Source organism: Aquarana catesbeiana, linkage group LG06, assembly GCF_042186555.1.
Source record: "Aquarana catesbeiana isolate 2022-GZ linkage group LG06, ASM4218655v1, whole genome shotgun sequence".
Taxonomy (NCBI): Eukaryota; Metazoa; Chordata; class Amphibia; order Anura; family Ranidae; genus Aquarana; species Aquarana catesbeiana.
This window is the reverse complement of record NC_133329.1, coordinates 313,419,167-313,445,943: the sequence shown is the minus strand read 5'-3', so window position 1 is coordinate 313,445,943 and position 26,777 is coordinate 313,419,167. Positions and strand designations below refer to the sequence as shown.

The following is a 26,777-nucleotide window of genomic DNA, read 5'->3' as shown; positions in this document are numbered from 1 at the left end:
GGGCTGAAGTGGTAAATAAAATCTTATATGGTTTATTTTGGAAACATCGTGGTGCTGGATTTTTTTCTCTTTGATTGGACGTTTGGATGCCTGAGTACTGGGGCTATCCAAGCACATGAGTCTATATCCCATCCTGCTTATCATTAAGGGCTTATTTCTTGGTAGTAGCACTATTTTAATAGATGCATATAGTAAAACATATGGGGGCTGATTTACTACTTACTTGTGGAGACCTGGGGGTTTATTTACTAAAGGCAAATCCACTTTGCACTACAAGTGTACTGCAGTCGCTTTAGATCTGAGGGGAAGATCTGAAAGGAGGGGAAGCTCTGCTGATTTTATCATCCAATCATGTGCAAGCAAAAATTTTGTTTTTTATTTTCCTTGCATGTCCCCCTCAGATCTACAGCGACTGCACTTCCAAGTGCACTTGTAGTGCAAAGTGGATTTACCTTTAGTAAATAAACCCCTAGGTCTCCACACCCAGAAGTACCAGGTATTAATCTTCGCTCCTGGCGCTTGAACTGAATGGAGTGTAAACATGAGTGAATGCTGCTGGGGGGCTGCAATAAAAATTTATCAGTTGCATTGCCCTGCTGTCTTTACTGTTTATTTTTCATTATAAAATATGTAACAGAAAGCACAATTTAAACAAAGAAATTCAAGAGGTTTGCAAAATGCTTGAATAAGGAATGTCCTAAGTTTCTAACCTTACCTTTACCTGTATTCAGTTTTGAATATCACTCAATGTTTACACTTTACCAGAACACTGGGCTCTCACCTGCTTTATCTTTTTAAAATGTTATTTATTATGAATAATTCTAATAGCTACTATACATTAGTTATCACATTTTATGATAAGGCTGAAAAATTGTTGTTATAGAAGGGAGTGTCCAGCACTTGAATCATTGTGATATACACAGGCTATTTAAATTATTTGACTCACTGAAAAACAAATTTATAAGAATCTATTTCTGAGGTGTGTTCTCAGAGAGTGCAGACTACTCATTCAGACATGGCGGCCATTATTCTTTCTTTTACAAAGCTTTTATTGATAGAAAAATGAGTACAACAGACATATGCAACAATGTGATGGTTACATTGGACAGAATATGAAGGGAGGATCCCCGCCGAGGGATGCTACATTAGTGGTACATTATTCATCAGTACAAAAATGTAGAAAAAATAAGAATATATATAAAGACAAAGAACAATTACATATCATAGCAAAAATGTAATCAATGTCCCAAAATATGTTATTTATTGGGTGTATATGTAGAGTAAATAATAAAGGAGGAAGAAACAACATAAAAGGGCCCATCTACTCTTATATCAACCGCCAAATAATTAGAAATAAAAGAAATAAAAATAAGAATGTGGTCTAGTTTATTAATTTTTTGTTGACTCGTATCACTGTAACCATCATAAGTGAATCGACTCCTTAATAACAAGAGTCACAAAGGAGATTACATTAAAAGACAAAAATGGTAGAGAGTAAGTTGGCAGCAGAGAATAGGGGGGAATCAAAGAGAAAAAGAGAAAAGAAACAAAGGGGAAAGGCAGAAAAGAGGGAGGAGTCCATTCTATGGGGGGGTGGTGCATCCGGAGGCCTCTAGATTGACAAAAGCAGGTTATCAAACCTGGAGGGTTGGTTGTATGATATCCATGGTTGCCAGACTCTAGGAAATTTACTGTGCGTGTCAGAAGCCAGGGACGTTAGTTTCTCATTTATCATTATATCGTTCATTCGATTTTTCACTGCTTCAACACTGAATACAGGGGTTTTCCAGGACCGTGCAGTGGTCAACTTAGTTGCATTAAAAAGGTGTAGGGCCAATTGACACTCTGGGCGAAGAAGTTCCAGGATTGATCTGCATAAAACGCTTCATATGGATCTCTCTTCAGATTAGAGTGGAGCATATTGAGTAAAAGGGTATAAACCCTGACCCAAAGTCTACAAACCTTGGGACATGTCCACCAGATGTGAGCCATGGTGCCTTTTAGCGAGCAACCCTGGAAACAATGAGAAGGATAGGAAGGGATAAAACGAGCTAGCCTAGCAGACGTGTAGTACCATCTATAGAAGACCTTGTATGCATTTTCTAAAGTAAGAACATTTCTAGAGGTCTTTGTAAGGGATATCGTCATAATCTGCCAGTCCTCTGGGTCCAACTGTTTACCGAGGTGTTCCTCCCATTGGAGGTGATATGATCTCACTGGGGGTTTCCTACTAGAGATGACGGAGGCGTAAAGTAGGGATATGACCCCCGGGGAGTGAGGGGTAGCCCTGCATATTCTTTCAAAGGGAGTCAAGGTGTATGGGGTGGGTTGAGCCCGTATAAGTTGTTGAAGGAAATGTTTGATTTGAAGGTAACTATAATGTTCTCGTAGGGGTATATCGTGAGAAGATATAAGCATTTCAAACGTGAGTATCCTCATTGGGGTGAACAGAGAATGGACATCTGTGAATCCACTATCCGCCCACCATGAGAATTGTTTAGGGTTATCACAGCTGGAGGGGGACAGCGGGCAGTGAATAAGGTGCAATAGAGGTAGATGGGAAGAAAATAGGCCTGTCGAATACTTAAGAGTCCCATAGGCGTAGAGAGTGAGCCATACATGGCCCCAACCCATGGGGGCACTTCAATGGTGGGAGCCAGGGTACAGAAGATATGGGTATAGGGTGTGATTCGGCCAGATCAATAGTGGCCCACAGCGGCATTTGATAGGTGTCATGGAGGCTGGTTAATGGAGCAATGCTCGCTGCCATATAGTATGCCTGAAGATTGGGGACTGAAAGGCCCCCATTGATCCGCCGGGCATACATAATCCGCTTGTTAATTCGGGGGCAAAAAGAACCCCATATAAATTTCAAAATTTTGCATTGATGGATTCTTAATATGTAAGAGGGGATTGGAACAGGTAATACTCGAAAAAAAATACAGCAGTTTAGGGAGGTAAGTCATACGGACAGCTGAGATCCTGCCAAACCAAGACAAAGGGAAATGGAACCAGGAGGATAACATTATAGTGAGTTTTCGAAAGAGAGGGGGAAAATTAGCCTGATAAAGGCCATCATATTTAGGAGTGAGACGTATGCCTAAATAGGGTAGTGAAGGAAGCCATTGAAATGGGAAATTTTCTTTTAAAGAGGTCAGTTCTGAAGGAGAAAGATTTACAGACATTGCCTTAGATTTTGTAGGGTTAACCTGTAAACCCGAAAGAGACGCAAAGGCCTCTAATAGGGAAAACAGGTTAGGCAGTGAGATTCTAGAAGATGTCATAGTCAATAGGATGTCATCTGCAAATAAGAAGATCTTGTGATTAGAGCCCACCACTTTAATACCTTTTTTGTGAACGAATCACCTCAGCCAGCAGTTTCATCGCCAGGACGAACAGGAGTGGCGAAAGTGGACAACCTTGTCGGGTGCCCCTACGGATAGGAAAAATAGAGGATTTAAACCCGTAGTATTTAATTTTAGCTTGAGGGGTGTCGTACAATGCTGCCAACCAACGCAAAAACGAAGTACCAAAGCCATAGTGGCGGAGTACTGTCATGAGGTATGGCCAGGACAAGGTGTCAAAGGCCTTGTTCACATCCAGCGACAAAAGCATAGTTTCTAGGGAACGCTTATGGGCGACATGCTGTAATTGAATAATTCTCCTGATAGCATTCCCTGCCTGTCTCATTGGCACAAAACCCACTTGGTCCTTTTTGATTAAGCGGGGAAGGAACTAATTTAATCGATTGGCCAAGATTTTGGTAAGGATCTTCATATCAACATTAATTAAAGATATGGGCCAGAAGTTGGCCCATGAGGTATGGCCACGGTCAGGCTTCGGCAACATCACAATATTAGATGTTAGAAGATCTGATGAAAAATTCTGGCCATTTTTGACGGAATTATACATAGCCGTCAAGGGGGCGGCTAACCTCCACCAGTTTTCTATAGTAAAGTGCCATGAAGCCGTCTGGACCTGGCCTCTTCCCTATTTTTAATTCTTTAATACATTGTCGAACTTCCGCTTCCTGAATATCACGGTCCATAAGGTCCACCTGTGTCTCAGATATTGTAGGTAGGGAAATGTGTTGGAGGAAATCCAACCTATCCCGTTCAGTCGTAAGGTTTGGGCTGAGTATAGAGTAGTGAGTCTATGGCGGAACTCGTCCAATATACGGATCAGGTTACTGGTAAGCACATTATGTCGAGTGCGTAAAGTAATAGGGGTGGGTTTGGAATTAAATGTACGTAATCTCTTGGCCAGCATCGCATTTGGTTTGTTAGCTTTAATGTACCAATGCTGACGAGACCAGCGCAAAGTGCGTTCTGCCTGGTCTGTGAGACATAAGTCTAATTCTGTGTGAGCGGGGTCCAAAAGTCTACGATTTACTGGTGTGGGGGATTGTTTCAAAGCTGCTGAAATAGAGTCCAGTCGGGATTCCAATGTCGTCCGTAATTTTTGCCTTTCTTTTTTGCGTTTTGATGCTATCTGAATGATATGCCCTCTGAGCACAGCCTTATAGGCCCTCCAGAGGGTTAATGGTGATGAGACAGAGGTGGAGTTGAGATGAAAATATTCAACTGAAGTGTTTAATAAGTCCTCGTGAATATCTTGTAGAGATAATAGCGAGTCATTCATGATTCAGGAGCAATGTTGGGGGTTATGTACTAGAGACCGGAACACTACCAGGAGGGGGTCGTGGTCCGTCCAGGGGGCCACTATGATGGACAATGATTCTATTAAAGGGAGATGTTTTCTAAGCATTATTACATGATCAATTCTAGAGTGTGAATGGTGAGGGTGGGAGTAGTATGTATAGTCTTTACTCAACGGGTGTAATTCCCGCCATGGATCCACCAGATCATGACAACGCAGGGAATGTGAAAATGTTTTCGCTGCAGAGGATGCGGCTACTCTTTCAGAGGGGTATTTATCCAATACAGGGTCCAAGGCCACATTTGAGTCTCCCGCCAACAACAGGGTCCCCCTTTGGTGTGATGTCAACAGAGAGCAAACGTGTGACAAAAAGGGTCCAGGTTAGAATTGGGAGCATAATAGGTTAGTATGGTTACCTCTGCATCTTGAATACTGCCTACAAGCAGGAGATATCTACCTTCAGGGTCAGCTATCTGTCTATCACACCGAAAAGGGACCGACTTGCGAAAAGCTATTAAAACTCATGGTCGGGCCATTGGCTGAAAACACTTGGGGGTATTGGGCGGCAAAATATTTAGGGCAAGAGGTGGAGGAAAAATGAGTTTCCTGTAAGCATACAACATCAATATGTTGTTTTTTAAGGTATTTAAATACTTTTACTCTTTTTTGTGGCAAATTTCAGCCATTATTCTTTGCGGCCATTATTCTTTCACTGACATTCATCTGGATTGTTGTCATTCTGGGTTTTCCCACCTTGGCAATCGCTCAAGATACCGATACGTGGCTTGACATGCTCACTATGGTGGATAAAATCCAATAAAACGGACATGAGATAGTGTTGGTGATACCTAGGAACATGATGGACATGGGCTCATTTGAAGGAATAACAGAGAAGATGTACAGTGCCCCTCTCCTTAAGTCTGGGCTCAGTATAAATCTGGAACCTATATCAAGTCAATCTCTGATGGACAGCTTATTAAGTGCTATTAGTACAGAATATAGTATTCATCTTGTGTTGTTTGGGGTGTTTCGCTTTAGCTCTTTGCGGGCGGTACATACCCGCGGGTACTTGGCGGTGTCCGCTATCCCGGGAGCCCAGTTGCTCGTGTCTGCGGGCGAATAGTGCTCTGATAGCCGAGTTAGTAACGGCCGGCGGCGCGGAGTGCAGGGACTAGGCAGCCATATCCCGTGATCGCGCGCATGCGCCCCGGCGGCCATTATTGTTTCACTGACATTCATCTGGATTGTTGTCATTCTGGGTTTTCCCACCTTGGCAGAGAGTGGAAATGTACTGGTAATCGCTCAAGATACCGATACGTGGCTTGACATGCGCATTATGGTGGATAAAATCCAATAAAACGGACATGAGCTAGTGTTGGTGATACCTAGGAACATGATGGACATGGGCTCATTTGAAGGAATAACAGTGAAGATGTACAATGCCCCTCTCCTTAAGTCTGGGCTCAGTATAAATCTGGAACCTATATCAGGTCAATCTCTGATGGACAGCTTGCTTAGTGCTATTAGTACAGAATATAAGAGGATGAAGTAAACTGCATCAGTTTTATCTTGTACCCGTCTGGATCTCCTGGCTGACCAGGAGTTGCTTAGTTTCTTGGAAAAAAGAAGTTTTGATGTTTCAGTCATGGATACTTTTTTTTCCCTGTGGTCCAATCCTTGCAAAACATCTCCAGCTCTGATCCATTTATTTTCTACCCTCACTTCCCTGTGGCTGGGAAGGCTGTAAATTGCCCAAATTCAGATCACTCTGACCTAAGAAACAATCAGGAGGATATTTTCCAGCGAATGAGGAATGTTCTGTTTCACATTTTAGAAACCTTAGCCTGCCAGCAAATTGATACTGAATATAACAGACTGGCCTCCAAGTTCCTACATAGAGATGTGAAGTTACTTGAAATATTTAGTCAGGCTGAACTTTGGTTATACAAATATGATTTTGTACTAGAGTCTGTTAAACCTTTAATGCCAAATATGTTGTTTATTGGGGGTCATAGCTGTCCAGAGAAGAAAAGAGCAAACCTGGTAAGTGTACTTAGTGTGTTCAAGCTCAACAGTCTAAAAAAAATGTTGAGAGTTGTTGACCAGATACAGAGTGTGCAATGTACAAATTTAAAGAATGTGCTAATCTGCTAGTGTTCTTTGTGATAATGTGCCTTTTAGTGGGGATTTAAGCATTATGTTTTTCTGTGAAATACCAATAATTGCAAATAAGCCTGGAGTGAATCTGTGGTAAAGCAGAAATCAAACTGAAACCTGTCAAATGACAGTATACAAATTTTCTAAAAACACACGATCGGTGAATGGGGGACAGGGGGATCATTGATAGCTCCGCCCACTACAGGTGTAGGTCATAGAACAGATCCCTAGATCTCTCTCGATGGCCAAATGTTTTAAAAAGCTACGTGCGAGAGAGACCTATTGGATCTACACTTTAGATACCCTCTCACCAGGGGGTATCAATGAATGCATAGAACTGGCTACTATCCTTTAATCATTAACTTTTATCCTTTTATACCTATGCATCACACTAACCATATGTCCTTCTATAAGTAATAATTTTAGAGTTTTTTTATTTAATTTTAAATTTCATATTATCATTATTGCTATCATTTCTATACCATGATAAAAATAGGGAAGGTGGGAATGTGAGGGCAGTTGCTGAGGCTGACCAATACACATAAACACCTAAGGAAGTTGAATGGACTATCTCAGTACTGATACAATTACACAATTATTATGATAAAATGCAAATTTTATTTTATAACAACATACAAAAGGTATTAAAAATGATATATATAATATACACCACATATAACTAACTAATAATGGGTTCCCCCGTAAGTTTCTGTTAGGGTGGGGTATAGAAAATTCCTCTACCGGTTTCGCGGTGTAAACCGCTTCTTCAGGAGAATAGAAGGTCTATAAGGCCCCTTTCACACTGGGGCGGTTTGCAGTCGCTATTGCGCTAATAATAGCGCCTGCAGGCTGGTGAGATGAGTATCTCATGTATTAAAGACCTATCGGGACAGCTGATCCATACACCAGAAGGGATAAATGGCTGTTTTGCGGAATTCTATGAATCCCTCTACAGCTCCAGGGTAGACTATGGAAGAGAAGATCTAGTAGCATACTTAAATGATATTGATATCCCAACCCTTACAGCTATGTACCGCGACAAGCTCGACGCCCCAATTACGTCTCTGGAAATACTCCAGGCACTTAAATCAATGCAGACAGGGAAAACACCGGGTACTGATGGCATCCCAGTGGAGTTTTACAAACAGTACGCAACAGAACTAGTTGATAAATTACAGGACCTCTTCTCTGCGTCGGGGCGTCTTGAAAAACTCCCGGACACAATGAGCGAAGCGATTATAGTGGTGATCCCTAAGCCAGGGAAGGACCCCAAGTTATGCTCCTCGTATCGCCCCATATCCCTTCTAAACGTTGATGCAAAGGTGCTGGCGAAAGTGTTGGCCAACAGACTTAATTTGGTCATTACTGCCCTCATCCACAGGGATCAAACAGGCTTTATGCCCGGAAGGGGAACTGACATTAATATCAGACGCCTTTATACCCACATATATAGAGCAGATGAGGCGACTAAAGGAATGGTGGCCTCACTCGACGCGGAGAAGGCTTTTGACTCCGTCGAGTGGGGTTACCTATGGGAGGTGCTCTCGAGATTCGGGTTTGGCCCGGGTTTTACGAACTGGCTCCGCATGTTATATCATGGCCCCTCCGTACCCCCTACGTACCAACGGATGCCTATCGGGGAAGTTTAGACTGTTTCGTGGCACGCAACAGGGATGTCCTCTCTCCCAGGGTCTATTTGCTCTGGCGATGGAGCTCCTGGCTATATTGCTGAGGGATGATCCGGGTGTGAAGGGTCTCCAGGTAGGTCCAATTGAGGAGAAATTATCGTTATACGTGGACGATGCTCTGCTCTATTTAGCGGATGCGTCGTCCTCTTTACAGACTGCACTGGACCTGATTAACCGATTTGGTGGGTACTCGGGGATATGCATTAATTGGGACAAGTCGGTTCTTTTCCTGCTCCACCCCTCGACCCCTAGGGTGCCACACCCGCAGCTCAAATGGGTAGATGACTTCAAATATTTGGGGATCCAGGTTAGTGGCAAAGTCCAAGACTACATGGATAACAATTTGCGACCACTCATGACACAGCTTACGGCTAGATGTGCTGCTTGGCGTTCCCTTCCATTGACCCCTGTTGGCAGAGTCAATTTGCTAAAAATGATCTTTCTTCCCAAGTATCTCTACTTCTTCCATAATACACCCATACACATCCCTAGGACTTTCTTTCGAAGGTTGGAGAGTCTGCTGATACATTTTGTCTGGGCCGGGAGGCCACCTAGGGTGGCCAAGCAGATTTTATATCTCCCACTTTCGGGGGGGGGGGTTGGCGCTACCGAATTTTCAAATCTACTATTGGGCAGCTGTTCTGGTCACGATTCGGTGGTGGTTCTCCCAGCCCATACAGAATCCGGCGGTCACTCTGGAGGCAGCTATTTTGGGTTCCTATGCGGCCCTGAGCAATCTCCCGTTCCGTGGACTTAGAGCCAGCCCGTCCATGACAACGCTGATGCGAACTACCGTGAAGGTATGGCAGGAGGCCAGGAAAATATATGGGAAGCCCAATCTCATCTCACCCCACATGCCCCTATGGGGTAACCCTATGCTCCCCCACTTTTACAGCATACCGGACCCCTCGCTTTGGGCAAAAAAGGGAATTCTCACATTAAAACATATAGTCAAAGAGGGTAGACTTATGTCTTTCCAAGCCCTGAGGCAATCCTTTGCTATTCCACCCTCCTTCCAATTCAGGTACTGGCAGCTGAAACACGCCTTTGAAGCTCTGTTCCCTGCCCCCCACATTCTGGAACCAGACTCCATTGAACGGCTCTTGACTTCCAGTGTGATGGGGAAGCCCCTCTCAACATTATATCTTTACCTTACAGTGGAGTATGATGCCAAATTAACCAAAACCTGGGAAAAGTGGAGGATCGATATTCCCTCTTTGAACGAGGAGGAATGGAAGGAGTGTTTAATCTCCTACATTCCCTCCATGATAGCTGCAATAGATAGGTTCCTACACAGAGCGTATTTCACCCCACAGAGACTGGCGCGCATTTACCATCAAAGAGACCCCAACTGTCAGAGATGTAGGCAGGAGGAGGGTACTTTCTGGCACATGGTCTGGTCCTGTCCCAAACTTCACCCCTTCTGGTCAACAGTGGCCTCCACATTGAGCAAGGTCATAGGCTCACACTTGCCGGTGGATCCCCAGGTACTACTGCTTAGTCATTTGGAGGAAGTGGAGGGAGATAGATATAGTAAACTGTGTCTAACCTTTGCATTATACTATGCCAGGCGTGAAATCTTATGGAAACTAGTGGAGCCTCCTATTCTGGCCTCGTGGAGACGGTCGGTGAATACGGCACTCCCCCTTTATAGACTGATGTATGAAAGTAGGCAATACCCAGGAAAGTTTGATAAAATCTGGTCCTCTTGGGTGGACGCCTCCGGGGATCCTGAACCCCCATCCCCATAACCAAGAAGTGAAACATATTAGAGGACATCCTACATCTCATGTTCATTCTTCTGATGCTCCCCCCCCCCCATCCCCTTCCTTCCCCCTCCCTCATCCCCTTCCTTCCCCCTCCCTCGGTCCCCTCCCGCCTCCCCCCCTCTTCCCCCGCCCCCCCTGCCATCCCTACTAGGTTTGACTGTATATTGGTTACCTACTTTATTCTACCTGAGAGGTTATTACGCTTTAATGCCATAAGGAGTATTGTTGGGTGAAATTTCTGACGTTTGCATAACTGGAATATCTGCTAAATAGTGGCTTTTGTCTGAAGGCAGATCCTGTTGTCACTATTCTCATCGCATTGACTGTACTAATTTATTGTATTGTAATGCTGATTTGTTCAATAAAATCTTCTGTTAAAAAATAATAGCGCCTGCAAACCGACCCGAAACAGCCGCTGCTGTCTCTCCTGTGTGAAAGCCCCTGCGGTGTGCTAGCAGGACAGGAAAAAAAGTCCTGCTAGCAGCATCTTCGGAGCGGGGAAGGAGCAGTGTATACACCGCTCCTTCCCCACTCCTGCCCATTGAAATCAGCCTCTGCAGAGGCGCTTTGCGGTGGTTTTTAACCCTTTCTCGACTGCTAGAGGGGGTAAAACCGCCCCGCTAGCTGCCGAATACCGACGGTAAAGCACTTTACTGCCGACGCCGCCCCCGCCCCAGTGTGAAAGGTGCCTTAAGAAAACAGTACATTAAAAAGGAGACAATACAGTAAAATACAGTAATTGCAAAGCGTAATATATGTTACAATCAGTGTTAATACAAGAAAGCCTGCTCACCCGAATGGACCAAAAAATGACTAGCGACAGGATTTCACAATTTCCCCCCCGCAGCAGACAAGGGGGATTGTAAGTGACTATCTCTAATTAAAGGTAATAATGATCAAAGTCAATATGGATGGTAAACGTGTGGATTCTAAGGAGTGGTAAGGTGCAGTGGTAGAAAAATCGGAATGGTGTCCATGTGTGTGAGAAGGAAGAAAGGGGGAGGAAGAGAAAAGGGGAGGGGAAGGGGGGGAAGGGGAAAGGAGGGAAGGGGAGCAAAAAAGGGGGGAAAAGAAGGGGGGAAAAAAAGGGGGGATAAGGAAAAAAAGGGAGGGAAATGGGAAAAGGAAAAAGAAAAAAGAAAGGAGACAGAAAGGGCAAAGGGAAAAGGGAGGGGGGGAGGAGGGAGTTGGAAGAGGTGGGGGGAGAGATGAGGAAAGGAGAAAGGAGGGAAGGGAGATGGAAAGGAGAGGACCCTGAAGGGGTACAGAAAAGAGGGAGAAAGGGGAGGGGAGGAATAGAAGGGAATAATAAAAAGGGGGAATCTCCCTTTTTTTCCCCTTTCTCCCTGTTTTCTGTCCCCCTTCAGGGTCCTCTCCTTTCCATCTCCCCCTCTTTCTCCTTTCTCCCCACCCCTTTTCCCTTTGCCCTTTCTGTCTCCTTTCTTTGTTCTTTTTCCTTTTCCCATTTCCCTCCCTTTTTTTTCCTTATCCCCCTCCCCCCCTTCTTTTCCCCCCTTTTTTGCTCCCCTTCCCTCCTTTCTCCTCCCCCCTTTTCTCCCCCCCCCTTCTTCCTTCTCACACACATAGACACCATTCCAGTTTTTCTACCGCTGCACCGTACCATTCCTTAGAATCCACACGTTTACCATCAATATTGACTTTGATCATTATTATTAATTAGAGATGGTCACTTACAATCCCCCTTGTCCGCCGCGGGGGAAAATTGTGGGATCCTGTCGCTAGTCGTTTTTGGTCCATTCGGGTGAGCAGGCTTTCTTGTATTAACACTGATTGTAATATATATTACGCTTTGCAATTACTGTATTTTATTGTATTGTCTCCTTTTTAACGTATTGTTTTCTTTATAGACCTTCTATCCTCCTGAAGAAGCGGTTTACACCGCGAAACCGGTAGAGGAATTTTCTATACCCCACCCTAACAGAAACTTTACGGGGGAACCCGTTATTAGTTAGTTATATGTGGTGTATATTATATATATATATATATATATATATATATATATATAATTTTTAATACCTTTTGTATGTTGTTATATAATAACATTTGCATTTTATCATAATAATTGTGTCATTGTATCAGTACCAAGATAGTCCATTCAACTTCCTTAGGTGTTTATGTGTATTAGTCAGCCTCAGCAACTGCCCTCACATTCCCACCTTCCCTATTTTTATACGTCAACTTGGATGATGGTACTTTTATACTGTATACCATTGAATAATATGTGAGGCTATACTCAAGATCTAAATAGAGAAGGCAGTACAGCGCATAGGAAATCTTAAATAAAATAAAACAATCAATAAATGTCCATAAAAAGATTAAATCCAATTCAAGTCCAGCAATTCCTTCAGTGATAATCGTGACATGCAATAGCTGATTGTGTGACTGTAGTGACATGGACCTCCACCTTCGGTAGCACAAGCCGCTCACCTCTACAGATGGACCCCTGAGTTAATCAGTCAGGTCAAATCAGCAGTTCCCTCACAGGGATAAAAGCAGGGAGTGGTGTATGCAGATCCCAGTCAAACTTCAGCAATAGATACTCTTGCAGTCATGACATGTAAAATATATAAAGGAGATCTAGTGCTCTCTGTAGATCGCTAAAAATGGTTTATTTATAAACAAGTAAAATCACTTACAAGCATCGCACTGTACCCCAGTGCAAAGGACAACAGCATATGTGAAAGGATGATCCACATCGGTTGGACGAGCGGAGCGCGGATGACGTCACGATCCAGACACGTGGGAGGTGCCGTATGCGTTACGTCCCTAAAGGGGGCGGGACTTTCTCAGCGGCAACGGCTGGCTGTGACTACACCCGCTTATATGCATATCAGGGAGAGGACAAAGCCAATCCCCGTCAAAGCGTACCTATCTCCATGGTAACACAGGGAGAGATACTAGACAGCGCAATGTAAGTAAACAGGAAACACTGCAGCTGCCCGCTTAACATTGCTTAATCAGAGACTGACCGTTTTAAAGAGCTTTAGCACGAACATAATAGAAAAAATATATATATAAAAAATTTATATAAAAAATATTTTAATAAAAAAATTAATTAATTAATTGTCATCCCGCGCTCTGGACGGCCATCCTAGAAGTCATCCATAATTCATCATACATAAAATATGTAAATTACATAAATCCCTAAAAATCAAACCCTGAAATGAAATAAAATACCGCAAGCAAGGAGGGGAGGAGGAGGGCCAGAAAAAAATGATAAATGATTTGACAGTTAACTGCTAGCGATCCGAAATAAAGCAATTAACGTCAAATTCAGCGTTCAAGCCCCCAGGGATGAGAACCTTGGTCTCATGAATCCAATGGGATTCCCTGCGACTTAATTGACGTAAAAAATTGCCCCCTCTCCAATGTTTTTTTACTCTCTCAATACCCCAAAAACTCAATCCTCTGGGGTTTTGACCATGCACTAATTTAAAGTGTTTGGAGACATTGTGTGTCTTTAATCCCTTCTTGATGTTGTTGACATGTTCTCCTAAACGCACATGTAGGGGGCGGGAGGTCCTTCCTATGTATTGAAGACCACATTCACATTGGAGCATGTATACGACCCCTACCATTGTGCAAGTGATCAGTTGGTCAATTTTATATTCTTTACCAGTGGATGTGGCCCTAAAATTCTTGCGTTTTTTATTATTGCATTTAGAATGCCTGCAGGCTGTGCATCGCCCACAGGCATAGAAACCTGAGAGGAAAGAGAACAATCGGTTTTCAGATTGTATAGGAGGATCAACCACATGTTATTTAATGACCTGGATAAAATGAAGGTTAGAAAATCAACAGACCCACTACCTATCCGGCAGGGCATGAAATCTTTAGAAAAAAGAAATGACATCGTCATTCGCCCTGCGGATAAAGGGGGAGGTCTGGTGATTCTGGATAAATCTAAATATCTGGGTGAACTGCATAGATTGTTGGAGGATCGAGACACTTATCAAATTTTGAACAAAGATCCTATGTTAATCTACAAAGATGAACTTCACTGGCTAATAGAGGAGGGGAAAAGTGAGAATATTCTCACTAAGAAAGAGGCTTCCTATTTGGATCCCTTTTTCTGCAGAACCCCTATCATTTACTGCCTCCCAAAAATTCATAAGGATATGATCAACCCTCCTGGGAGGCCTATAGTAAATGGTATCGATTCCATCTCCTCTAGGTTAGGCCAATATATAGATTACTTTCTTCAGCCCCTGGTAAGCAAAACAGATGCTTTTCTTAAAGACACCAAGCACATCATTCAAACTATTGAATCAACCAGATGTTCTCCCTCTTGTATTATGGTTACGGCCGATGTAGGGTCCTTATATACCATCATTGGACATGAGGACGCTATATCCTCAGTCCAATGGGCCTTATCTCTATATTCTGATCTTCCTGAGGCACATAAAAAGTTCCTTTTGAAATGTTTGAAGTTTTGTTTGGCCAAAAATTATTTTTGGTTCAATCGTCAATTCTTTCTTCAAAAAAGGGGTGTTGCAATGGGCGCCCGTTTTGCTCCCAGTGTGGCCAATCTCTTTATGGCCCACTGGGAGGAAGACGTGGTGTTCAAGCATCGCCCCCCTGAACTTGTCTGTTACAAAAGGTACATAGACGACCTCGTTATGATCTGGGAGGGTGATCAACTGGGTCTTGATACCTTTGTACAGAAACTGGATAGTAACACCAAAAATATCCAGTTATCCTGGGTTTACAGCAAAGAAAAGATAGTCTTTCTGGATCTAGAAATCCTGAAAGAGAGTGAAGGATTTAGATTGTGTAATTACCTGAAACCTACGGATCGTAATTCCTACATCCCCCTGGGAAGTTGCCATCACAAATCTTGGCTTTGCAACATTCCCAGGGGGCAATTTGTTAGACTTAGACGTAATTGCACGCATGCCAGTGATTTTGTTGATCAATCTGCGCTGCTTACGTCCAGATTCGTGGAGAAAGGCTATAATATACACAATTTGAACAGTGAAGTTGAGAAGGTTTTGGCGATGGATAGGGCCTCTTTGATTGCTGATAAAATCAAAGAAACTAGCCCTGATGTTTCCAGTTTCAAAATGGTGCTCAACTATAATGTTCAACATAAACAGTTTGAAAGATTAGTTTCAAAAAATTGATCAATCCTGAAACAGGATCGTGTGCTGGGTCCCCTGCTGCCACCACGTCCGATGTTCCTCTATAAGAAAGCTCCATCTCTGCGTGATCGATTAGCCCCAGGAGTGGTTGATCCTCCTATACAATCTGAAAACCGATTGTTCTCTTTCCTCTCAGGTTTCTATGCCTGTGGGCGATGCACAGCCTGCAGGCATTCTAAATGCAATAATAAAAAACGCAAGAATTTTAGGGCCACATCCACTGGTAAAGAATATAAAATTGACCAACTGATCACTTGCACAACGGTAGGGGTCGTATACATGCTCCAATGTAAGTGTGGTTTTCAATACATAGGAAGGACCTCCCGCCCCCTACATGTGCGTTTAGGAGAACATGTCAACAACATCAAGAAGGGATTAAAGACACACAATGTCTCCAAACACTTTAAATTAGTGCATGGTCAAAACCCCAGAGGATTGAGTTTTTGGGGTATTGAGAGAGTAAAAAAACATTGGAGAGGGGGCAATTTTTTACGTCAATTAAGTCGCAGGGAATCCCATTGGATTCATGAGACCAAGGTTCTCATCCCTGGGGGCTTGAACGTTGAATTTGACGTTAATTGCTTTATTTCGGATCGCTAGCAGTTAACTGTCAAATCATTTATCATTTTTTCTGGCCCTCCTCCTCCCCTCCTTGCTTGCGGTGTTTTATTTCATTTCAGGGTTTGATTTTTAGGAATTTATGTAATTTACATATTTTATGTATGATGAATTATGGATGACTTCTAGGATGGCCGTCCAGAGCGCAGGATGACAATTAATTAATTAATTTTTTTATTAAAATATTTTTTATATAAATTTTTTATACATATCTTTTTTATATATATTTTTTCTATTATGTTCGTGCTAAAGCTCTTTAAAACGGTCAGTCTCTGATTAAGCAATGTTAAGCGGGCAGCTGCAGTGTTTCCTGTTTACTTACATTGCGCTGTCTAGTATCTCTCCCTGTGTTACCATGGAGATAGGTACGCTTTGACGGGGATTGGCTTTGTCCTCTCCCTGATATGCATATAAGCGGGTGTAGTCACAGCCAGCCGTTGCCGCTGAGGAAGTCCCGCCCCCTTTAGGGACGTAACGCGTACGGCACCTCCCACGTGTCTGGATCGTGACGTCACCTGCGCTCCGCTCGTCCATGCGATGTGGATCATCCTTTCACATATGCTGTTGTCCTTTGCACTGGGGTACAGTGCGATGCTTGTAAGTGATTTTACTTGTTTATAAATAAACCATTTTTAGCGATCTACAGAGAGCACTAGATCTCCTTTATATATTTTACATGTCATGACTGCAAGAGTATCTATTGCTGAAGTTTGACCGGGGTCTGCATACACCACTCCCTGCTTTTATCCCTGTGAGGGAACTGCTGATTTGACCTGACTGATTAACTCAGGGGTCCATCTGTAGAGGTGAGCGGCTTGTGCTACCGAAGGTGGAGGTCCATGTCACTACAGTCACACAATCAGCTATTGCATGTCACGATTATCACTGAAGGAATTGCTGGACTTGAATTGGATTTAATCTTTTTATGGACATTTATTGATTGTTTTATTTTATTTAAGATTTCCCATGCGCTGTACTGCCTTCTCTATTTATGCCTTTTGGGATTTGATACATTTTTCCCTCAGTACTACAGCTGCTTATAGTTAGGTTGTATGGTTCGGGCTGGTCGACTTTGTATACTCAAGATCTGATTCTATACCACGATACCTAATTTTATATGTAATTTTTCAGCATCTATATTACATCCAACCAATGTTTTATATACACATTCTTCAGGTTGGTCTCCTCATCTTATTTAATGGGGGTGGCGGGTACTTGTAAGCATGGCTGAACCTCCCCATTCCTCTTCATTTTCCTTTTTTCCACCCCCGTTCCCTAACTAACCCCCCTCTTTTTGACACCCCTCCCGCCTCCCCCTCTTACCCTTCTTTCTGTCTCCCCCCCATTCCCTTCTTACCTCCCACCTTCTTTCCTCCCCCCCGCCCCTTCTTTCTGTCCCCCCCTCTCCCCCTCCCATAACCCCTTTTTCTCCCCCCCACTTCATGCTTCCCTTGAAGCAATCCACACATGTTCTCTACCCTTCATATGACTGCCAGGTATACCTCCACATACATACTATATGTGCTTCATATGTGTATGTATGTATGCAATTTTGAGGGGTAAACACTTATCAATATCCTAACAATAGCCTGCACGCAGGTATTTACTAATACGTGCGTGCGCGTATTAACTTCATATCAACCCTTTTTTTCACCATTCCTATCCCCCATCTGCCCACATTACCACAATTCGAATTCTTCAATTTGTCCACACCACTTCAATCCGGTACATCTATCTACACATTTTCCTTTATTATTATTTAATAGTAACAATTCCCCTACTCATTCTCATCTATGTGCACAGCAGTGACCAGTCACATAAAACCCCCACCTCCTCTCCCTTTTATTTCCCTCTTCCTCCTATATATGTACATAGTCACATATTTTTCTACTTACTGCACTCTTAAATCCGGTTTATTTAAGTTTTTTTAGCCTGTGATCGTTTCCTAATAGGTTTTTTACTATGTTGTTATTATGTTTTTATTTATGTCTTAATTCTGTAATTTATCTAATACATCGTTGCACCTTCCATATTCCGTGGGTTTGGTCTGATGCGGTGTATCCAATCACGGTGCATTCTATATACTAGCCACTCCTTCCCTTTATATCCCACTTGACCATGTCCCTGTCAATCAGCTTTGAAGAAAGAGCGCGGCCGTCATGTCATTCACGGCCTGTACGCTCAGGAAACGCGTTGCATCCCAGTGACGTCATCTCCCTTCGCCTGGATACTAGCTTGCGCTTCAAGTCTCGTGTTGATGTACACTCCACCGCGGCCGGCCGAGTTCCATCTAGCGGTGTACGAGAAGAAAACACAGCCTACATCCACAGGATAACAAGGGACTGACTCCACTGATGACATCCCCATTGTTTGGGATGATACAATGCCTGTTTTTAACTGCTAAAATGTGAGTTGCCATTTCACCATTCTATACTTTATATTAAAATCTGTACAAAATCTGCACCCAGAGGCACCTCTTCTCCCTCTTTTGTTTTCTCAGTGTACTGGGAACATGGTTTCTGTTCCCCCTGGATGGCTGCCATGAGCGTGGATGATCTCCCCTCCTAATAACCCCCCCTTTTTTTCTTCCCTCCCCTTCCTACTTATATTATTATTCCGTTTGACCCATGGACTTCCTTTAATACAATCATATAGGTTGTGGACTTGGGATTTCATTGCGTGCATATATTATTATGTCTACATAGCACATTTACTAAATATTCAAGGGATATAGATTGTTTGTTTTAGTTTTTGTACCTTCTTCTTGTATGGACCAGATGTACAGTGCTGCTGATCCCAGCAATCTCCTCTCTGCCCCCAGGCTTTCTCGGGTGGCCTTGTTTCCTCATTCTCCTGCTTGCTTTAACAGGTCTGGATGCTTAGACCCCCCAGCCCCAAGTGAGCAGACTTTCCCAGGCAATTCAATAAAAAAAAACCCTTAGGTTCCTCCTGCTTATACAGAGTCTTGTGGGATCAATTTTCCAGAGAGCTGATGAGTCCATACAGGGTTGTGGCCTCAAACTACAATTCCCAGAGTTCCAGGCATGCCACATAGAGGTCTATTAGTTCACCTGACCTGCTGGCCGGAAGAGAGCTGTGTAGTTCAACACCAACAGCACAAAATGGGAAGTAAATAAAGAGCAGTGTGTCCATCTCCATATTATCATAGTCCAACATTTGGCTACACTCATATACACTTATATTTGAATTCCCTGCCCCTTGCTGTGTAAGGTTGGGGAGAAGCTGTTCTAGATTTTGTGTCTGAAAAGAGAGTAGCCATATAAAAGATGAAGAAGGGGAGCTCTTCCCCTTGCGGTAGACACCATGAGGCTAAAGCCCATGATGTTGCACCAAGAGACATTTTGTTGTAAGTAAGTGAGCACCACAGCAACGCCTCCTGAGTAGTGTTTAGGGAGAACTTATATTCCTTATCAAAGCAATTGTAACGATTTTTTTTAATGAAAACAACAGACAAGTTTATATTTACCAGCTCTATGCAATGGAATTGCACAGAGTGGTTCCCAACCTCTTCCTCTGATGTCCCCCACCGGCACTCTTGACTCCTCCTCTTCTTGTTGTGCCACCACAGGAAGCCACTTCCTATGGTGGCACACCTGAAGGCTCCCTCCAGAGCCGGATTGTGTGCATTTATAGACACACACAGGGCGCTTAGCCCTGTTCCCTACTCAAAGGATTTGATTGACATCAGCAGGAGCCAATGGCTCCCAATGCTGCCTCTGTCCTGTGAATGCAGGGAAAGAGAGGAGAGAACAGCTACATATGGGCACAGCAATTGATCGAGTGAGGACTCAGGTAAGTATTTAAAAGGGCAGAGGGGCGATACAAATGCTGGTGCATTTTTTCTTAATGCAGGGAATGCATTAAGTTGAAAAATGTGTACCCTTTGTAACCACTATGTTCTGGCAGTTTTACCACACTGTTTGGACCTACTATTCCAAAATGTTTCCAACTGTAATGAATACAGAGAAAAAGAATGTTTGTAAAGATAATTTTCAGAAAGCCTGAAAAATTCTATGAAAACCATTGCAATGACTATTACTTATTACTGATAGTGGAGTGGTTTTATTGATGCAGTCACTAGGGTATTTGGGATACTGCAATGTGATCCCTATAAAAAGCACAGGGTTTGCCTAAGGACTAGACCTGAAACCTCTGAGGATTTTCAAAGCCCTGAGAATGCTAAGTATGTAAGTGTTGTTTACAACAAGACCTTAGGAAGAGAAGTTGCAGTGAACCTGTTCACATGTACAGAGCCGGTGGGATGGGATTGGGCCATGGTGCTCCACCCCTTCAAAGATCTAATGCAGGCACCTGGGTTGGAAACTGGCCTAAAAACCTAGCCCCTGGGTGGCCTGTCCTTCAGGCAGTCACAATGGTGAACTCCCCTGCCCCCTCACCGGGAGAATACAATGTCTCATCAGGGGGGATTCCCCTGTCAGCACTGTCTGTGGAAAGAAATTTGCACCGTCTATGGCTGGCTTTAGTCTGAGTGCTGCTGCTGTGCAAGAGATTAGTAGAGGCCAATATAAAGACAAGTACTTACACTAGTTGTAGTTAACATACATTAAAGCTGAACTCCAGCATTACCATCAGGCTTGAACAGTTGTACAGGCTCCTTAACTGTATTAAAATTGTGTACTCTGATTGTAGTGCACACTGAGTTTCAGCAAGCCAGAAGAAGCATATCAGATAAAGGCTTCCTCATGGCTGGAGGACATCTAACATCTTGCCCTTTCTTCCCCAGCCCTAAAGGAGAAGTATGGCAAAGCCATACTTCTCCTGTAGGTCACAGGAGTGCAGTTTGTTCTGCATTCCTGTGACCCATTTTCAGCGGACAGCAGACTAAAGTCCACTGGCGGCTGACGCCACTCAGTTGGTCCAGGTTCGGGAAATATCAATCAGGATACACCCAAATGCCTGGACGGGGACCTGACTCACCCTCTCAGCGAGCCACTGAGAGCCTGAGCCAGCACCCCCACAGCCCAGCACACCCGTGAGCGCTGGAGGAGAGAGCAGAGAACCGGTGACTGACAGTCATGGAGGAACCAGGGAACCAGGAAAGGCAAAATGTCATCAGTTTTCATGAATTTTGTAAATGCCATAACCTCTATTTTTAAATTTGCCTGGAGGTCAGCTATATCTGTTGAAAGCTTCAAATTCCCATTAATTAATTTATCTCCACTGCAAATGGTAACTTTTTATGCTCACCTCAAAATACAGCTCAAAAAAACTCAGTTATTACCAGCCTGAGGTTTAGGTAGCAATAATAAATGTGGTAATGGTTTGTTAACTGAGTTTTGAAAATGTTAGAAAATCATAATGTTAGAATATAATTAAATGATTTTCTTTTGTGCAATATTGCCATAAGTGCATAAAACATTAATATGTGTTCATACAAAAAACTAATATTTCACAAGGATTCATATACTGAATGTGTAAGTGCCGGTTCACACAGGGGCGGCATGACTTGCAGGCCGACTCACAGAGGCAACCTGCATACGACTTCAGCGGCGACTTGCAAAACGACTTCTGTATAGTTAATGCAAGTCGCCCCAAAAATAGTACAGGAACCTTTTTCTAAGTCGGAGCGACTTGCGTCGCTCCTATTAGAACGGTTCCGTAGTACAGAACGGGACGCGACTTGTCAGGCGGCTAGGTCGCCTGACAAGTCGCCCCTGTGTGAACCGGGGCTTATGCTTTTCTGAACTAAGCTTTGGAAATGTAATATACATATTAAGTTATGTTCCTGTAATAGTCTGTTTACTAAGCAACATGCCATACTTACATATTTCAGCTTTTATGTGATTGGTGGCTGTAAGTGGCATAATTCAGGCTTTTCCTAATTAGTTCTTGCTAACATATGAGGTTTATTTCCCATTTTTTTACAAAATAAATTTTAAGCCAAATTTTTAATAAGCTTGAATGGAGTAAGGAATGGTAAAATTTTATCAAATTTCTCTATTTCTGTTCTGTCATCTATTTCACACTAGGGAAATGTTTTGTTACTTGTTGCACAGTAAACACAACAGCAAGTGAGAGGAAATGTCTCAAAAGTGAAAAAATATCAAGATTTCCACTCTATTCCTCTTTTGGCAGAAATCAAAATTTTGAATATTCCTTCAATTTTTGTCCAAGTGACAGTGGTCACCAAGACAAACAGAAAGGGATTTTCCCTAATGGCAGCAATAAAGCCTGACAGGGACTCTACCCCTCACCACTGTATGCAAAAGATGTTTTTACTTTAGATACACTATACTTATGTGTTTGCTTTAACAAGTCCTTACCACTCATTCTGCACAGCCTTACCCCTGCGTGTCAGCGTTCTTTGTGCACAAAGTGTTAAAATATTTGTGCCATAAAAATTCACCTGGCATTCTCTTATCTAAGTCTCTAGGTCATTTGCTTTTGATTTCTTTTTTGTGCCATACAATGTGTATTCAAAGTTCATTTCTGAAAAGGATTTCAGCTCAGACTACAGTAACATTCATTCTGTGGAGCCTCTGGATCTAGCCATGGGGACCTGGGTCACGTGCTTCAGTTTTATTGGAATTCTTCTTTTCTCCACAGCATTTAGACTAAGTGAAAGTGGCAAATTGCTTGTTATACCACAAGATGGAAGACTTTGGCTCGCCATGAGTAGCGTGATTGAGAAGTTGTCCCAAAGAGGTCACCAGATTGTTATGGTAGTCTATGAAGTACATTTGTAGATAAATTAGATGGATAATGTCACAGTGAGAACTTTTACTGTACCCTTTAACAAAGACTTTATGGAATCGATGGTAAAGGAGACTGGTCATGATATATTTCAATATCCTGTTCTGCAGGATGTGAAGTTTATGTATGATAGAATAGTAAACATAACCAGTTTTGTAGTTACTCAGTGTGAGTACTTACTGCAAAATGACTCCCTTATCAAGTATTTGGAAGACTACAAGTTTGATGCTATGCTGAATGACCCCGTCTACCCATGTGGAGAAATCATTGCTGAACATCTTTCTATACCGTCTGTGTCTTTCATAAGGGGGGCTTTCTTCGGTGCAGACCTGGAAGCAACACAGTCTCCAGTTCCAGCTTCTTATGTTCCCAGATTCTTTACTGTGTACACCGATCATATGGAGTTTAGCCAGAGAGTGAAAAACTTTATAATAAGTTATATCGATCAGATTGTATGCTGCTTATTCTATGCACCCTATGCCCGTTTAGCTTCAGACTACTTGCAAAAGGATGTCACAGTTATGGATCTTTTCAGTAGAGCTTCCATTTGGCTTCTAAGATATGACTTTGTATTTGAATTTCCTAGACCTATTATGCCAAACATGATCTTTATAGGAGGCATCAATTGTGTTCGAAGAAACCCTCTGACTCAAGTAGGTGCAATGCTTGCTAGTGCCTTTAAAGTCTGTGTTTCTATGTTTTTTTAACTGTTGTGTTATTATTTGTTGTCAGTAAATAAGAGGGATGAATTTCCCAACCAGCATACCAGGCCTTTGTGAATTAAGGTGCAACTCAAGCCAATTTTTTAAATATAATTTTGAGGAACAGTTACAGCCCCTGTAAACTTTTTTTTTTTTACAGTTGTCTATGTTCCCATGCTGAAAGTTCTCCTCGCTTCCTGTATTTTTAACAATTGTTAAACCAGTAAACAAGAACATTCAAAACCATCCTCTTTATTATTTACTGAGGGACAATTACTTTTCCTCAAAAAGTTGAATGCCTTTTTCGGTTTGCCCATGCATTAAAGTTTGGAGAGAAAGTTCAAATATGAAGTAATCTAAATCGTTTTTCTCTTACTACCTACTTTCTCAACTTTGTACAAATGCATATGAAACAATTTAGCTTTCAACTGCAAGACTGACAGATATTGTGAAACATTTGTTATCTGAAAAAGTTCAACAAAAAAGCAAAGTTAATTTTGTGTAAACTGTAGGTAAACAGGTCAAAAACACCGCCCAAGCCTGCACTACCACCTCTGCGCTTGACTAAATATGATGACCCTATTGGAGCTGCCACTTAAAATATAAATTATGTGTAAACTGAATCCACCCCTAAAATGTGAAGATGAATAGTGGCGCTTTCCCCCCTTGTTGTGGGAGTGAGACAGGCACTCCCGCACACCCAGATGTTGTAAAGTGAGCTGGAAGTGCACTGAATTTAAAAGGCTGTGTATATAGGAAGAGTTTAAAGTGCACAAGCAAGGTAACCTCCCCTATTACTATAACATGTGAAAACCATATATGCACACCTTGATAAAATGTGACATTCTAACACAGGTGAAACACAAAAAATATTAATATTATATACAAATAAAAATGATGAAAACAACAGTATGACTGAACTGTGAAATGAATAGATTGAATATAATACACCCCGTGACAGTTGTGTTAAGCTGGTATATTAGTACCAGCATAAAAGACCGGACTGAGAGGAAAAAAACTAATGTGAATAAATTGATGACTCAAAAACAAAAAAAAGCAAAAAAGCAAAAAGCAAAATGAACAGTCCACATAAATCGTGAAGACATGCCAAGAGATTCCAAAAGAGAGGGTGTCTCCAATCCACTCAGCTGTGATTCAAAAACATCCACCACACCCCGTGACGTGATTCCACTCCCTTCTAAAGTTCAAACTCACCAGCTATTAAGTCCTCCCACTCTTGTATTTGGCCGGACAGAGCCTCAACCCACTCTCATGGGGGTTAGCATGCGATCATAAATAGTGCCACTATTCATCTTCACATTTTAGGGGTGGATTCCGTTTACACAAAGTTCATTTTGTGATAGCTGATGAGGAATTAGAGTGGATTACGAAGTGCATATAAGTGCATACAGTGCTGTGTAAAGAGTTTTGAATGAACTTCTTGGAAGACATGAGTTTTTGCAACGTTCTTAGAATTCTTTTTTTTCTGGTGACATTTAGACTGAATGAAGGTGGAAAGCTGCTAGTTGTACCACAAGATGGAAGCCATTGGCTCAGCATGCGAGACTTGGTGGAGGAGCTGTCCCACAGAGGTCATGAGAGTGTTGTGGTTGTCCCGGATGTTAACTTTCACCTTAAGAATTTAGACCAATTCACTGTGAGAACTTTTACTGCTCCCTACACCATAGAATATATGGAATCAATGATAAAAGACTATGCGAATACAGTGTTTGAAGAGAGGACAGACTTACAGAAAGCAATGTATATATATGATAGGATGGTGAATGTGAGAAATTCTTGTGTAGCAGCATGTCAGAACCTTCTTTACAATGAAACTCTTATCAATGATTTGGAAACATTCAAGTTTGATGCTATGTTGACTGATCCGATTTTCCCATGTGGAGAGATATTAGCAGAACATTTATCTATTCCAACTGTGTTCTTCATGAGAGGGGCTTTTTTTGAGGTTGACCAGGAAGCAACCCAGTCTCCCAGCCCACTTTCCTATGTGCCACGATTCTTCACTGGGTACACTGACCACATGACCTTCAAAGAAAGAGTAAAAAACTTTCTGTTGAGATATGCTGAGCTGATTATGTCCCGAATTTTCTATGCTCCTTTTGCCCAACTGGCATCAAATTTTCTGCACAGGGAGGTCACAGTTCTGGACCTTTTTAGTCGGGCTTCAATCTGGCTATTAAGATATGACTTTGTCTTTGAATTTCCAAGACCTTTAATGCCAAGCATGGTATTTATTGGAGGAATCAACTGTGCCAAGAAGAAGCATCTAAACCAGGTAGAAATTATTGGTGTTAAAAATATTTGAATGAAAAAAAAATGCATGCAATCCAGCATGCCAAGTTGTGAATGGGCCTTAATTAAAGACCAGCAATGAACCGTCAGCATGAACCGAGGAAAGCTGTTTATCGGCACTTCCTGGTTCACGCTGTGATCAGCTGTGATTGGTCACAGCTGATCACGTGGTAAGAAGCCTCTGTCAGAGGCTTCATACCGCGATTGGAGTTGCGGTGTGTCAGACTGACACACCGCACCTCCGATCGCCATGCTGCACGGTCCTGCGGATGCGTTCCGGCTCTGATATCCTGATCACATCATATGACGTCTGGTCAGGATATCACAACCACTTTGCCATCGTCATTCTGCTATATGGCGGGTGGCAAGTGGTTAAACTCTGGGACTAACTCCCATGCAAAGTGAACAGCTTATTTGCCTTTAGTAATTCAACTCTCTTGTGTTGTATGAGGATTGCAGACATGCTCTAAACCAGTGTCAAAATCAATAACCAGTTTGTGCTAAAAAGAATACCAGAAGGTACCCACCTACGTGCAGCATTAGAAAAACTTTAACGATAAAAAGACAATAAATAACTCGCAAAGGTAGCAAATATGGCACCTGTCATAAGCATATCACGGTACAGACCCCCGTGGATGTATGGCAGATCACTCCAATCCAGGAAACAGCCTCACTGCAGCTGGCTGGGTATAGATATGTGCAGAACTAAAAAAATAGTTTTGTTTTGTTTCGATTTGTTGTTTGCATAAATTTGTTTAGTTAAATTAGTTTAATACTTTTAATTCGCTTTCGGAATTAGTTTAATTTATTTGTATTCAAATCGATTCAAATTTTTGCAAATTGAATTCAAATAGTTTTCAAATCTATTTCAAATAGTTTTCGAATTCAAATAGTTTTCAAATTCAAATAGTTTTCCAATTTTAAAAATGTTCTCATTCAAAAGGTTTTCCAATTCGTAAAGTTTCTAATTTGAAA

At 42.4% G+C, this 26,777-nt stretch overlaps 1 protein-coding gene and 1 pseudogene across 5 annotated transcripts in view; both read left to right on the top strand.

Moving 5' to 3' along the window:
* Positions 1-25,130, top strand: part of LOC141146893 (UDP-glucuronosyltransferase 1A5-like) — a 31,924-nt pseudogene extending 6,794 nt beyond the window's left edge.
* The window catches only part of LOC141146890 (UDP-glucuronosyltransferase 1A1-like), a 193,044-nt gene that overhangs the window by 102,321 nt on the left and 63,946 nt on the right, over positions 1-26,777 (top strand). Inside the window, exon 1 of one of the 5 annotated variants that reach the window (XM_073633672.1) lies at positions 22,776-23,441. The exons of the other annotated variants lie outside the window; for them this stretch is intronic. Coding sequence (XP_073489773.1) covers positions 22,791-23,441 — 651 coding nt within the window. The 5' untranslated portion in view covers positions 22,776-22,790. Of the gene's footprint in view, positions 1-22,775; positions 23,442-26,777 lie in introns of those variants that run through there. 5 annotated transcript variants of the gene reach the window in all.